Consider the following 15,996-nt stretch of genomic DNA (forward strand, 5'->3'; position numbering starts at 1 on the left):
TCTCTCTCTCTCTCTCCCTGTCTGTTCCTTCTGTTCTCATTTATGCTCTCTCCCTCTCCCCTGCCCCTCTGAACACTGCCCAGGCTTTCATCAGTTTGAATCGTCAGTTCCTCAACTTAGTGTCCTGATAAAAGTCCATTACTTTCTATCAGGCTGGCTGAAGTTTTCACTGATGTACCAGACTCCAGTTTTATATTATTTCAGGTGCTTCTCAATTCCCAGTCCCTTGAACTCTGATTCTACTCCCCCTCCAATTTCTATCCTCGGTGATCACCCCTTCCCTAGAATCACAACTGACCCTCCAACATAAATTCCTCTCTCTTATAGGTTCAGATACAACTTCTTCTCACTAAGTTTATATTTTTGATGAGGCTTAATGTATTCTTTCTTCCAAAGTACTTGCATTTACAGACAACAAAGACCTCTGTAGACAGGTAAGGATAGTACTATTTTTATCATAGAAACCATCCTTTGAGATCCTTAAAATCCCACTAGCTCTACTTAATTAAATACAACAGCCCATGTAAGTGCCTAGTGCTATGAAATAAGCATCCATAGTTCCCAGGAGAAAACAGAGCTGACTTTTCTCTTTCTAAATGTTTATTTCTACTTGTTGAGCATTTTGGCTTTCAGATTCAGGGATTGTTAGAAGTGAAATAGACCATATACAACTTCTCCTTTGCCCTTGCAACTAACTCAGGAGAAGATTTTAAAATGGATTTAGCATAAAAGAAGTGAATTACACAGCCAACTCAACAAATGTGAAAGGAATGTTATATTTCTCAGATTCAATCAGTGTAAAAAAAAATAATGCCCTTTCGAATTTATGCATTTCCTTCCCAGCCAGGATGTTAAGGCACTTCACAGATTATTAAACAGCCCTTCTGACTCACCTGAACACACAGGATCAGTTTAAGAGCTTAATCAAATAAGGATAGATTAACATCATTAATATCAAAATATCAGACTCTTTAAAAAATTATACCACCAAAAAGATTCACCTAGAATACCAAATGCTATCTTTTGTAATTTGCAGAACAACTCTAAATATACAGCTCATGCAAATGTACTTTTCAAATGTGCTCATACAAATGTTTCTTAATAGCTTGACTTTGTGATCCCCGTGCTACCATATTCCCCAAACGAGGGATTTGGACTCAGTTAAAATATTCTATTAATCTAATATGCTTTTCAGCTATAAGCCATATACATGAAACTATGAAATGAGTGCATGGAAAAATAGTTTAAATCAGCCAAATAATTTTTTAAAGCTGAACTTTTCATGTTTAATGTACACAGCCAGAAACCTTGTCATTCTTCATGCATTACTTTTGTCTCCTTCATCGTATCAGTGACTGTTGTGAACTGTGCCTCCGTAACATCTCTCTTATCCATTCCCTGCTCCCCATCCTCACTTCTGCTTCCTTAGCTCAGCTGTTTGTCATTTCTAGCTCAGGCTATTGTCACAGCCTTCTAACTGGTTAGTCTTCCTGTCTCTATTCTCCACTCTTCCCATCTCCCTTTCACACCACGGCTGCAAGGGTCTTTCAAAATTACAAATTTCATCATTTTATTTTGTACTCAGATCTGTATAACAGGTTCCCATTGCCTCTGACATCAATGGCATGGGAGGGTCTCCATTATTTAAAGCCAGTCTTCCCTTCTCCCCTTGTTGGAGTTTGTGTCTTGCCCCCTCCCTGTCACACCCTGCAGTCCAGCCTATAGAACCACTTGTGCTTGCTCCCTGGCATTCTGCTATTTCACACCCATCTCCTGGTTCACAGTGCTTCCTCTATTGACCTTTTTTTCTTTTTGTCTCCTTGAAGAATATCTCTTCATCTTTGAAAATTTCAGTTAAGGATCACTTCTTTCATAAAATTTTTTCTAAATCCCATATGTGGAATTAAAGAATCTCCTTGTGTCTGTTCTTCTCACAGGTGCTTGGACAGGTCTATTCTCCCTCCTTATCAGATTCTCCTGATAGCATTAAACAATCTCTTTTGTGAATACTCTTCTGCTACAGTGTTTGGGATATGCCTATTCTCCTGCTATCAGGTTATAAATTCCTCATGAGCAGGGGCTGTAGCTTCCTCATGTTTATATCTCCAGGTCTTTGCCTGATGCCTAAAAGACATTTAGAATATATTCTTTCAATACATTTTAAATATTTTATTCTCCAAATATCCTAGCATTTTGAATATTGTATGTGCTCAAAGTCATTTTTGTTACTGGAATTATATTTTCAGTGTCTTTCAAGTTTTCTGCCCTTGTTAATTTCATTCAAACTAACAATCGAAGGATATATATTCTCTAAGCTTTTAAAACAGGTGGATTGTGGCATTCCTACCAATATTTAATTTGGGAGAGAAATATGGATCAAGATAATAAAAATTTGATGACAGGTCCATTTTACAGATCATAAAAGTAACTTAAAGGATTGTTTCCTACTCTTATACTCATCAAATCACCTGAAACACTTTTGAAAAACTACAGATTCCTGAGTCTCATTCAGAATCTTCTTTGTAGGACTATGAAGTCTGTATTTAAAACAAAAAAAATTCCCATAATGCTCTCCAAGTGATTCTGATCCAGTTAGACCCCAAAATAGTATTATGAAATCAGTGATTTAAGGAGCTAAGGTAATTTTGATACACAGCCAAGATCAGAAATCACATCTCCCAAAGATAAGTTGCAAATAATTTAACAATAACTAAAACTTCAAGTTACTATCTTTAACATCTTTTACCAGGCATATAGCTAAACAACTACAAAGCCAGAATTTGAAACCAGGAGTTGCTCTGTACAAATCCCATCCTTTTTATTCTTTATTTTGCTGCCCCTCAAAATATAATGCTACCTACCAGAGGTGCCATAAGTAGCATGGCTAACCATCATTAGGAAATACTTCCAAAAAGATTTTAATAAAAATTTAAAATGTGGAGTTACTTAAAAAGTGTATATTCTTGTTGCTTGACAATCAAACCTCAATTAATTTAAGAATTATTTTAAGAACGAAAGTTCTCTGGTCTCATGATTAACATGTAATTTTTAAGAAAAAATAGAAACATCACAGCGGAAGTACTCTTGTACTTCTGGGATTAGGCCAATTAAACCATTTCAGCATTGTCAATAAAAGGATAAACTCCTTTTGGTATTCCTCCTCTCATTTTAAAGTCCATGTACCATGCATAGAGCACACGATACCAAAAGGAAGGAAAAAAAAAAAAAAGAAAGCCCTGAATACACTTGGCTATTGTGTATTCATGCTGGACTCTTCCACATTATTGATTCACTTCCATCTCTAAAGTCCAGAGAATACATTCCTATGTTTCCTTCATGGGCCTGATCCCCAAAGACCTCAAAATGTACCTGACTTTCCTCAACACCTGATTCCCACTGGTAATTACAATGCAAATAGGTTATTATGGAATAGGGTGGTTCAAAGTGTTAGACCACATATCTTAACCTTGAAAGGAAGCAATGGCAAATGACTCATTTAATAAGAAGGTTAGCTTTTTTTTTTTTTTAATGTATTTGTTTAGTTTTTTCATGTGTATGTCCACAATTTCTAGAAATTCAAAAAGGAGGATTCCTGGAAAAGTGCAGACTCTTTTTGACTCTGCAAAAGTCTGTTTGGAGCTCCTTTTTACAAAGAAGGTTAGATTGTGAGACTCTGACTCAGAGATAAAGAGCATTAAAATACGTGTACAACTCCTTAATTTGCCCCTTCACAACAACCTTGCTGTTTTTTCTCTGCCTTTGCCATTTTTTTCCCACAACTGATTTCTGCATTGCACCCCAAAACAAAGCATTAATAGGGAGATGACTTCTCAGCTCAGGATGAATTCTAAAGTCCTCACCATAGCCTACCAGGCCCTGAAAATGTGTTTCCCTCTGAGATCTCTCTGACTCATCTCTTACTACCTTTACTGCCTCCACCCTTGTCCCTCTACCTTCCTTGTCCTTCATGAAGCACACCAAGCCCATGGCAGGCTCAGGCATTTGCACTTACAATTTCCGTGTCCCCCAGATACTGAACTGCATACCTGCTGGGTTCCCTCACTCCATGCAGCTCTCTGCTCAAATGCCACCTTCTTGGAGAGGCTTCCCTGACCACCCTCTAAATAGCACGCTGTGCCACCACTACTCTCTACCCCTCAGCCTGCTTCATCTTTCCTCTTAGTACTTTGCGTCTCCTGGCCAATTACATATTTCTTTGTCATCTGTCTCTGAGCACTGGAGTTTAAATTCCATGAAAGTAGAGATTATGTTTGGTTCACTGTTATTTGGTTCCCTGAATAGTACCTGACTCATTAGAAATTCCTAATAAATATTTTTAACCCAATATATATGACCACAGAATATCAGCTTACTGAATGCACTAGTGAATAATTTTTAAAAGCATAGGTTCCTCAATATGGTATTTTATATACTTTTTAAATTTTATTTTATTTATAAATGTGTTTTACACACACACACATATATTGCATATATATATATATATAATGATGTATATTTATGTAGTGTATACATATACTACATGTATATAATGTAGTAACCAGAACAATTGACCCTGAATCCCCTTATTCTCTCCTCCCCCAAGTACATATCCATTCTACCACACACACACACACACACACACACACAACTTGCTGTGTCAATGTGATTGCTGACACCATTCAGTTGGTTATATTTGAATTGTGGTTTCTTCCTACACTTTGTGGGTGAGTTAACATGTCACTCTGCATGGACTGATTTTGTAGCTCATCATCCTGATGATGCCAATGGGCATTTGGGCCTTGGGTGATGCAAGCTGTCCACTACCCCAGAGAGCTTTCCAAGAGCAATATATCCAGGGGTGGCACATAACATTTCTCCAAAGGTTATTAGGTTATTGTAATCCCTTGGGGCATCAGCTGCAGATATTATCATCCCAGGCTTGCAGACAGGTCTATGTGCTAAGTATTAAGACAAAATCTGAAATGGTTATGTGACAAGGCACAGCATAGGTGGTACAAGAGGGCCATGATACCAAATCCCGACTTTGCTACTTGCTTAGAAGTATTATCTCAGGTTAGGTACTTAACATTCTAAACCTTAGTTTCCTGTTCTGTAAAATGGGAATCATAATACCTATTTGATAATATTGTTCTAAGGACAAATATAAATAATAGTATATATAAAACACTGTTTGGCACCAGCCAAATACTCTAAATGGCAGTTATTTAAATAAAATTTTCTCAAAAAAAAAAAAATTTTCTCTCAGTCCCCATGAGGGCACTTAATTCAGTGCCTGAGGCACAGGAGCTACTCAAGTACTGTTTGCTGATTGATAAGGCTATCTTACCATACTCTCTGGAGACCCTTCTCTAATCATCTTAGTTGATAAATGGGGCATGGAAAAGAACAAAGTCAAGATAACTTTGGTGCTCATGAATTCAAGCTAATCGGGTCCTAAAATTTGAAAATGATTACTTGAGTGTACAGTTAAAAAAAAAAAAACTGCACCAGGGGTAGAATGAGACTATTGTACTCAATATAATCTTTTTGTCTCAAGATAACACTTTAAATCTTAGGAAGAGATGGATTGAATCATGGTCAAGATGAATAATCATAATAGTTCTATTGAGAGAACAGTCAGGGAAGGTGAACAACTTTTAAAGTGTCCAGACACCTTTTTGATTTTGCATGCCAATAGGCAGGGATATTGGAATTTATAATCTAAAGAATAATTTGTTGAATTGTGGGGTTATATAGTCATATTTACATGCACACACACATCACCCTTCTGTCCATAGTAAATATACATTTCCAACTATATTTACTTGGAATATTGTGAAATATGTTTTCTTCCCTTGAGTCTGTATGAGTGGTACACAGAGTACGGTGGGGCAAGGAGAAGGTGGCAGAATATAAAAAATGTTATAAAAGTCTATTGTACGTGTGACTTACAGATTCAACAGATTTGACTAGTGAATCTTGTTTTAAATAACCACCAAACCAGCTTTGTTCTTTAGGAATGCAACTTTGCCCACTGTCTTTGTCATAATTTGGAAAATTCTTTATCAATAGTAAAGAAGACATACTTGCACTTAACCTTCTAGTGTAGTAAAAAGCACATATAATTTGATTATCAAATCCCAGGTCAGCCATTGACTAGTTGAATGTCTTTGGGGTTTTTAAAATCTCATTTCTTTGATTTATAAAGTGGAAATAAAGATAGCCAACAGAAAAGACGTTATTGCAGAAATCAAGTGTGTCTGTATATATACACATATTTACAACACATTTTTATTGCATGCATTTTGTGTGTATGTGTATATATAAAGCCCTGTAGAGTAAGATTTAAAACTTGCTTCTGCTTAATTAAAAATGTAGCCACTATGTAGAATGTGCTTTAGATGTTTCTTGAATAGTGTAAATAACAGCCTTTTCTAAAAGAAAATAATAACATTAACTATTTGTTTTCTTTTATTACAGGCTTATGAAAAAATTGCTTACCTTCTCACTAATTTAGGTAAGTCCATTTTTCTTCACTCTTTAGTAACATGGGCATATTATTCTGCAGTTGCTTTACACACTTTAGCATTTTTTATATGTTTTTTGTATCAACTTTAGTTATATAATTGTCAATAAAAGTGAAAGAAGGGGCGTAGGAAGTTGGACTACATCACATAACTATAGAGAGGCAATGTATATAGTTACAAAATCTTACTAGAAATTAGCACCCTTGTTCTCCCTACTTGGAATTGCTTTTTTCCACTACCTTTTCAGTTCTTTGTGATTTTCCCCCCCAATATTTATTTTTATCAAAGTGTCATATTACATGTACACAATTTAAAAGGCAAAAGATTATTAAAAGATTTATAATAAACACCAGTCCTTTTCCACATTACCCATTCTTATTTTCCGCATCCCTGAGGGACAGCTTTTTAGCATTTTAGCAATTCATTTCTTCTGTTATTTTCTACCCTATTTCTAAACTGCATGCCATTCTTGGGTTTTCCAGCTTTGGGAAGTGATTGCCTTCCCATCATAAAGACAAGAACTTAAGTCTTTATTCCCTGCAGTGTCCTGTCCCCGCCCACTTTCCCATCCATTACCGGCTAAAAACAGACTTAATTCCCCTCCTTCCAAAGTAGTTATACCAGCAGTTTTAGCCAAATGAATAATTAGTGTTCAGATCATTGTGTCTAGAGAACTATGTTCACATCTAAGGCATGGTGTGTACTGTGATCCTTCCTTTCTTACACAACCTTTATCTTTTCATGAAGCTAATAATAGCACTTTTTTTGCTTAATTGTCTACACATACTTTCCTTAATTTATCCCAAACTTCCTGCCATAACTCTAAATTCTCTCTAAATACATTCAAAAACATCAAGTATTGTGCTCATTTTATTTTCTTCTTAGAATTATCCTCCCTGAACCACTGTCTACTCCAGTCTCAATAGGTTACCCTCTGGGCTTGTGCTCAGCTGCATCTACACTTCCCTTCACCAGCACTGTGGGAATTCCTTTCACCTTTTTTTTTCTCGGTTGGACATTACTTTTTGGATCCTATGTTTCTTCTGTCTTAACTTAATTCCTTATTTTGCTACCTGGAAAGTGAATTTCTCAAAACCTTACATGTCAGAAAATGTCTTTTTTTCTATCCTCGAACTTAATTTTTGGTCCCCCAGTTTGGGGTACAAAATTTTTATTGCAGATTTGTTTGAGCAATGATCTTTTATTGTTTGAGAACTCACCAGAGCCAAGGCACTGGGCTAAGCTGATCACTTCTCCTTCATTATTTTGTTGTATTGTCATCACAACTCTATGACAGTATGATCCCTAGTTTATGGATAAGAAAACCAAGATAATTAAGTTAAATAAGTAGAATTTAAACTCAGAAGTGGCAGACTCCATTGACTATGGTGGAGGAACTGTGTGACTTTATTATGATATATCACTTTCGTTATAATGTATTTACAAATACAAGTAACAAGAGAAGGAACAGTATATAGAGGGAAGAACTAGTCCCTAGTTCATCCTCTGGATGACATGATCACTTGGAAATTACATGACTCTGAGCAAGTTTTCCCCACTCTCCATTCCATTCTTCCTCCTCCTCTTTCCTCTGTTCTTCCTCCTTTTTCTTTTTTCTTTTCTTTTTTTTTTTTTGAGACTCAGCTTCTTCACTGGTAAAATGAGAATGATAATACTTCCTGTTTCACCATTGTGGGTTGGCTGCCTGACACATGACAAGTGCTCCATAAATGGGAATGATCTTTTTCATCATTTTCATTGTTCCTTAAACCCACTGAGCTACAATTTCTTCAGTTGGGTAACAAAGCACTTGAACTAGATTGTCTCAAAGGTTTCTTCCAGCTCTGATTCCTTATATTTATTAACTTTTAAAGTACTTTATACCCAAGATAGAAGCAAATCTAAGCAAGTGATTTGGGGACCATAATTGATAGTAGGAAACAGAACAGTTATCTGTGCTAAGTTCCAGGTGTATTCACTTCATATTTGATTTTTCCATCTGTAACTCATACCATAATGCCTGTGGATTCATAACTGTTGATTAATAATGAATGAATTGTATTGATTTAAATTAATAAAATATTGATATTTTATTTAAAGTAATATAATATCATTGCATGTATATACCTATAAATATATACATATATATATAATATATATGACATTATATTCTGTATAACTTTTGGCTTGCAAATATATGCTTCAAATTAGAAATTAGGTTTAACTTTCTAGAAGAGGCCAAACACTGTTTTATTTAAAATATTTTTTTAAACTTTGTTTCTTGATTTCATTTTTTGTCCAAATATTTTATTTTCAAAAACCACACACACAAAAAAATCAAAGCTTCAATTCTATCACATTAAGGTTTTTTTAGAGAGGAAATATATAACATTTGATTCCAAGAGATAACTTTTTCAGCCTAGTTTTATAGTTGTTGAGAATTAGATCAGAATGGTTGTCAGTTGTTCCAAATAATAAAGTAACTATAATAATGAACTGTGATTTATCTGTAATATTAATTATCTATAAAAATAAACCTGGATTCCAAGAAACAAATTAGGTCAACTGGTAAAGAGTTTTTATTTTGTTAGAGGTCAATTCAGCAATAAGAGCATCTATATCAAGAAAATAGTAACAATAAAATCATATGTCACCATATTAACATTAGGCAAACAAGAATTTAATGTCTATTTGAGAGAGACAGAGAAACACTTCATAGTGATAAACAATCTACCAGGTCAATATAATAGTCATGATTTCTATACACATTTTCACAAACCTTCAAAACATAGAAGGCAAAAAATGATAGAAATACAAAAATAAATTGATAAATCCACACTCAAAATATAAGCCAGGATATAGAGTATTTGAATATCATAACTAGCAAGCTTCTTTTAAAATATATATAAATTGTATGCTCAAAAGAAATATTATTTTCAGACACCTGATACATTGACAAAACTTATCCATGTAATTTGACCACAATGAAATTGCAACTTTTTTGCCCCAAAGCAGAAATCACACAGGACACATTTGTGGATCACACTGCAATAAAATGAGAAATGGAGAACCAAAAGCAATCTTACTCACAGGATTTTTTTAAAAATCCACATTCTCATTTCTAAATAAGTTTTATGCTTAATTTACAAACTATTTAGAAGGAAACAACAATGAAAACACAACCGATCAAAACCCATGGGGAAATGTCAGCCTCTCCTGACTGCTCTCACTGGTGCCCACCAACCAGTCACTCTTTTGGGTGCCCCACGGACCCCCTCCTATTTCTGGCACCTACCTGCTTTGGGCTTGGAGTTCCCCCAAGACCTGTTGCGTTCTTATTCTGTGCTTTGCTCATGCATATATTTTGGCCTATCTTTTCCTTAAGTCAGAGCCCATCTATTTTCTACCTTTCTTGAATTTTTCAATTATATTAAAATATATATAGTAGATGTGCATATATATTTTCTATCACTTATTTGGATACTGAGTGGGAGCAGAGGCCGCAGTACATGCTGCCATCTTCATCCAATCTCTCTCATCACTGTATTTTGTTGTGTTTTGTTTGTTTTGTTTTGTTTGAAAAGTTAGAACACCTAAGGTGTGAGTTGACAGAGTTCTTCAAATTATCTTGTCTAAATTCCTCATTTCACAGATTATAAAACTGATTACAAAGAAATGTGAAGAGACCTGCCTGAGATTACCAGCAAGTTAGGTGTAAGGTTGAGATAAAAACTGGGCTCTTGTGACTGATGCAGCCCTCTTTTCTCTTTACTATTCCACTTCAGTCTGCATACAAAATATTCCTTTTTCAAAGAACCCTGTGGACAATTTAGGTCCCTATATTAAGTATAGCCAGTTTGGGTGAAAGACTGATCTAATATTTATGGTTACCTCTAAATGAAAGGAGCAGAGAGAATCCTGAAAATCTTTACATCTTAATAACAAGCATCATACTCCTGTAGCTGTGGGAAATGTCTAAAGATTACCTCATTGGATCCTTTCAGCAACTCTGTGGAACAGATATTATCATTCCTATTTTTACAGATGCAGACACTAGAACTCAGAGACATTGAGTGGCTCATAGAACTAGTAAATGACTGAACCAGACTTTGAACATGGGACTTCTGATTCCGTATCCATATTTCTTGTCATTTACCTCATCTATGTAAACACACCCTATGTTCCTTTTAGAATATCCTCGAACAGAATCTGAATGGGAAAACAGCTTTGCTTTGAAGATGTTCCTCTTCCAGTTTGTCAATTTAAACAGTTCTATCTTCTATATTGCTTTCTTTTTGGGGAGGTAAGTCAACTCCATAGGCATTATCTTTGCAGAATGACAGAGATTGTCAACAGTTCCACTGCCAGTTTGTTAACAGGGGTGGCAAATTCTTGTCCTCTGCTTTAGAAAACTGTCCCAATCAATCTTCACATGCTTTTTCAAATCAAAAGACTTCTCAGTACAGTGCTTCTAGCTACCACTCCCAATTAAAGTTGGCATAAAAAAATAAAATCATATAACCGTATCACTTTTCTGTATGCCTGAAACTAACACAACATTGTAAATCAACTATACTTCCATTTTTAAAAAATAAATAGATAAAACATATATGCCATCCTTGGGTTGAATTATGACTCTCCAATCATAAGTAATGGTTTTGTTAAATAAGAAAATAATTTTTATGTAACCCCAGCTTACAGTTCCTTAGTGGGGAGACATACCTATCATGGTAATGTTTTTCTTTTCCCTAAATTTGCTGCAAAATATGAAAAAGAAGCATATTAAGCTACTGGTTCTGGTTTGCCATATGCTTAACACTCTGACAAGTGCCATGGAAACATACTGAAGCTAGAAACACTTTAAACTAAACCATTCAGCACATTGTATTAATATTCGTTAACTAGGTCAAGAAGACACTAAAACTCCACAGGTAAAAGTGGAAAATTTCATTCGGTTGGTTTCTCTGTACTTTCTCAACTCATTGATATTGACTTCACACATCATTTTTCCTTTTTAAGTTGGGTCCTTTGATGTGTAAGCATGACCTAAGTCAACTGTTTGGGTACAAGTTGCTCCAGAGAACACTTACGTCTCTACCCACACATGCACTTGTTGTAATGCATTGGTAAATGTTCTTCAGTCAACCCACATAAACGCTAATGAATTAAAATGGCTTTTTACAGATTTGTAGGCCATCCAGGAAAGTACAATAAACTTTTCAACCGGTGGAGACTGGAGGAAGTAAGTAATCTTGTAAGGGTGGGTGTGGGGATAGGCATGGATATGGACCAAGGACTATGGGAGGAAGAGGGTGTGGGAAGGGAGAGAAAGGGAAGGTGGAACAGGGAATTTCAGGCATGCTGAAGATGTGTTTTTGATAAAGGAGACTTCCTATGGTTTCAGAAATGAAGGAACTAAGTCTTTCCAAAAAAGAGGGTGAACTTGAAGGTTAAACCCCAAGATCCTGACCTCAGCTCTTTTTTTTTTTTGGAAAGCAGGAATTTGCTCATGTATTTATTTATTTTTATTTATTTATTTATTTGATTGTGCCGGGTCTTAGTTGTGGCTCGTGGCTCCTTAGTTGCAGCACATGGGCTCCTTAGTTGTGGCATGCGAACTCTTAGTTGCGGCATGCGTGTGGGATCTAGTTCCCTGAGCAGGGATCAAACCCAGGTCCCCTGCATTGGGAGCCCAAACTCTTACCACTGTGCCACCAGGGAAGTCCCTCAGCTCTTTTTAATATTCCATCAAAATTATTTTTTCCATTCACAATGCCCAGAAATTTAGCTCCAGGACTGTTTTTCTTTGGGGGAATTATTATTGTCTATTGTACTGGTTTCCAAACTTTTAAACATGCTGGGTTTCCTTTTAAGCAGGGAAAATTTAGTCCAAAAGAAATCTTACTTCAAATACTAATTTATAAATATATAGGTATATCTTCAAAGTCTCATATTTCTTTATTGATTTATTATATGTATGTCATGGAAACAAAATGTCTAGGAATAATATCTCTCTATCACAGTGTAAGAATATTTTATATTTTCACTGAGACTGACAAATTGTCCTCCCAAATGCCATGCTCTACCTATAGAGTATGAATTTACTTTTCAGACTTTTGCCAAGAGAAACATTTTAATTTTTACCAATAATCCAAAGGATATCTTCTTTTGATTTCAGTTCCTTTAATTACAAGTGAAATGGAGAATATTTTTCATATGTTTGTTGACATTTTACACTTCTGTGTGTGTATTATTCCTGTTTATTTTCATTAAACAGTTTTTCTGTTTTAATAATCTAAAAACAAAAAAAATTAGACTCTAATCTTTCATATTTGCTGCAGACATGTTTCCATTTTCTTGTATATAGTTTAGTTTTGTTTTGATATATTTTTTACAAAACTATATAGCATTTTCTAATCAAAATATTACTGTTGTTAATGGTTTGGGGAATTTGTATCATGACAAAAAAAAAAATGTATTCTCCATTCAGGAAATTTTAAAAATTCACATTTAAAAAAAAAAACATTTTATTTATTTATTTTTGGCTGTGTTGGGTCTTCATTGCTGCGTGTGGGCTTTTTCTAGTTGCGGCGAGCGGTGGCTACTCTTCGTTGCGGTGCCTGGGCTTTCTCATTACGGTGGCTTCTCTTGTTGTGGAGCCCGGGCTCTAGGCTCACGGGCTTCAGTAGTTGTGGCACCTGGGCTCAGTAGTTGTGGCTCACAGGCTCTAGAGCGCAGGGTCAGTAGTTGTGGCGCACGGGCTTAGTTGCTCTGCGCATGTGGGATCGTCCTGGCCCAGGGCTCAAACCCATGTCCCTTGCATTGGCAGGCGGATTCTTAACCACTGTGCCACCAGGGAAGCCCAGAATTAACATGTATTTTTAGCTAATGTTATTTTTTTTAAATACTGATATCTTTGGCCCATTGGAAGTTTATTTTGGTGTAAAGAGTAATCAAGATCCCCCCATGCCTAATTGGCAGGCACACATTTAATAAATAAATGTAATAAATACATTTTTTCATTCGGCAAAATGAGACTGTAAGATTTTTCATATTCTACATCTTGAAATTTCTGGACTCTGTTCAGTCTCATTGTCAGACTGTTTATTCCTTGTCTAGTTCAAAATTGTTTTAATTATTCTAATGTAAAATCCAATTTAATTTGTGGCAGCATTAGTAGGAGGTCATAATTTAGAGAGAGGCTAAGAAAAGATTACCTGAGAAATAGGAGACATTCCTAGTCTCTATCTAAAAAGTCCCCAAAACTCAGGGCCTCTCTCATTAATGTTGTCTCCCCAGAGTCTTCTAAAAGTTTATTGGAATACATGGAGAAAGCCTAAAAATCCCAAAGAACATATGCTTTATATCACAGAAAACTGGGCTCAAATGTTAATGTTGCTGATTCTTCATTCTTTGTCCTTAATTTAACCTCTCTGAATATCTGTCTTCTCATCTGTGAACTGGCAATAGTAACACTTAGGTTGCAAAGCTGTTAATAAATAAGAGATAATTTGCATAAGACAATTAGCACAGTCCCTGGACTGCAGGAGGAACTCTATAAATTGTAACTGATGTTTATCTATGCTCTGTCTCTACAGCCACCTGGGTATTATTCTATTGGTCAGAGATCAACTAAGGCCTTTCATAGTCCCAGGCCTCCTGAAAGTCCCCAAATCAGACTTGCAGCTTTCTTTCATAGCCCAGAAGTATGACTATATCTGCTAAACGGTTTTCAGCTACCCAAATGGGGGGAAAGAAGCAAGGCTTACTTTTTCCAAGAGTGTTCAGTGGAGTTAGCAAGGGTAGTGTGGGCAACAGTGTAGTCACGCGCAGGTAGATCTGCATATTGATGCCATTTTAGTGGCTGCTAGCACCAATAATTTTGTTTAATTGGGTACTCTTAATTGTGAAATTATTGGAATTCATGATTCTTCTTTGAAAGTACCAGGGGAATAATTATAATACTAATGTCAGGAAAAATATTTCATAACCATCCTAGATATTTTCCACAATACATATGACATAGATAGTAGCCATATTTTCCAACAAAGGATTATTTATTTTGAAAAAAACTCAGTGAAATAAAAGTATGGGTTTGTGATAGACCCTAGAAATCCTGGAAGTGTAGATAGAAAAAGTATACATGATGGAAGATAAGAATTGACCCTCTGAATTCAATCATACAGCAAGCATTTATTGACACATATTCTACCCTAGGTCTCTGCTGGGTAATATGTGGTGTACAGATGAAGAAGTCTCTTTCCTTCCTTTGATGATGTTAATAGTCTTGAAGAAAAGAACATAACTATGATCTGTAACAAATATTTTGTCTTTGGAATCTGACAGTATACATTCTAATTTTGCTGCACCTGAATGCATGATCTTAGTATCTCTACGTCTCGATTTTCTTAATGTGCAAATTGTGATAAGACTAGCCATTTCAGTAATATTGGCCATAGGTGGATTAAATTGGATCATGCATGTAAAATCCCTGGCATAAATAATGGTAGCCATTATAAAGAAAGGAAAAAAGTACTACAATTTTATTTAGAACATTTACGAACTGGCTATACTGGACTTCCCTCATACTATGCCATATAATATCTCATATATGTAAATCTGTGTAAAATGTTAATAATAGGTAATATTTAATGAGTGTTTACTATATGCCAGCACATTCCAGCAATTGGTTCTAAGTGTTCTACATATATTAATGCATTTAATCCTCACAACAATTCTGTTATTACACTCATGTTACTGATGAGAAAACAGAAGCTTAGAGAAGTTACATAATTTACCTAAAATTATTGAAACATACCTATAAATTGATGAAGTCATCAATTTGATATCAATTTGATTCCGGCAGTCTAGAGTTCATGTTCTGATCACTGCGCTTTCCAGCCACCATTGGGATAGCATATTGCCACAGTGGAGAATCTAATAAAAATTGGTGTTGGTACAAGATCGCTGAATGATTGCTGGCTCCTACATGTAAATTGGATTTAGAGTAAACATACTAGAGTGGATCAAGTGAAAGGAATAGGGTATTGGAGTCTGATAGTTCTGTCTGCCACTTAGCTTCATTATCTACAAATTAGAGATATTAACACCCGTGTCACCAGACTCTCATGAGGAGCAAATGAGAAAAATATGTGAAGGCACCCAGCTTTGGGTTGTCCATGGTCATATAATTTTGAATGGTGCAATGGGAATGAAAGCCTGCGTCTCCTGCACATTCATCCATGCCCTTTACTCATTCTAAGTATAGACTTTATACCGAATGAGTTTTAGAGTAATGAAGGACTGGATTTAGCTCAAAGGAATCATTATGTGAGGAGGCAGATCCACTGAAACTGTTGGATCTCTTTCTGTACCCTGTAAATCAAACTACAAAGTCATCAAGGCTCAATCTCAACAAAATTATAAATGGTCTGTCATCCAGCCTCCCCGCTTTGGCCTACCATTGTGG

At 35.7% G+C, this 15,996-nt stretch overlaps 1 protein-coding gene across 1 annotated transcript in view; it reads left to right on the top strand.

Moving 5' to 3' along the window:
- ANO3 (anoctamin 3) overlaps positions 1–15,996 on the top strand; it is a 117,147-nt gene that overhangs the window by 85,349 nt on the left and 15,802 nt on the right. The window contains exons 14-16 of the mRNA XM_068554562.1: positions 6,481–6,517; positions 10,719–10,830; positions 11,712–11,769. Coding sequence (XP_068410663.1) covers positions 6,481–6,517; positions 10,719–10,830; positions 11,712–11,769 — 207 coding nt within the window. The remainder of the gene's footprint in view (positions 1–6,480; positions 6,518–10,718; positions 10,831–11,711; positions 11,770–15,996) is intronic.

The sequence above is a fragment of the Eschrichtius robustus genome, chromosome 11 (genome assembly GCF_028021215.1).
Source record: "Eschrichtius robustus isolate mEscRob2 chromosome 11, mEscRob2.pri, whole genome shotgun sequence".
Classification (NCBI taxonomy): domain Eukaryota; kingdom Metazoa; phylum Chordata; class Mammalia; order Artiodactyla; family Eschrichtiidae; genus Eschrichtius; species Eschrichtius robustus.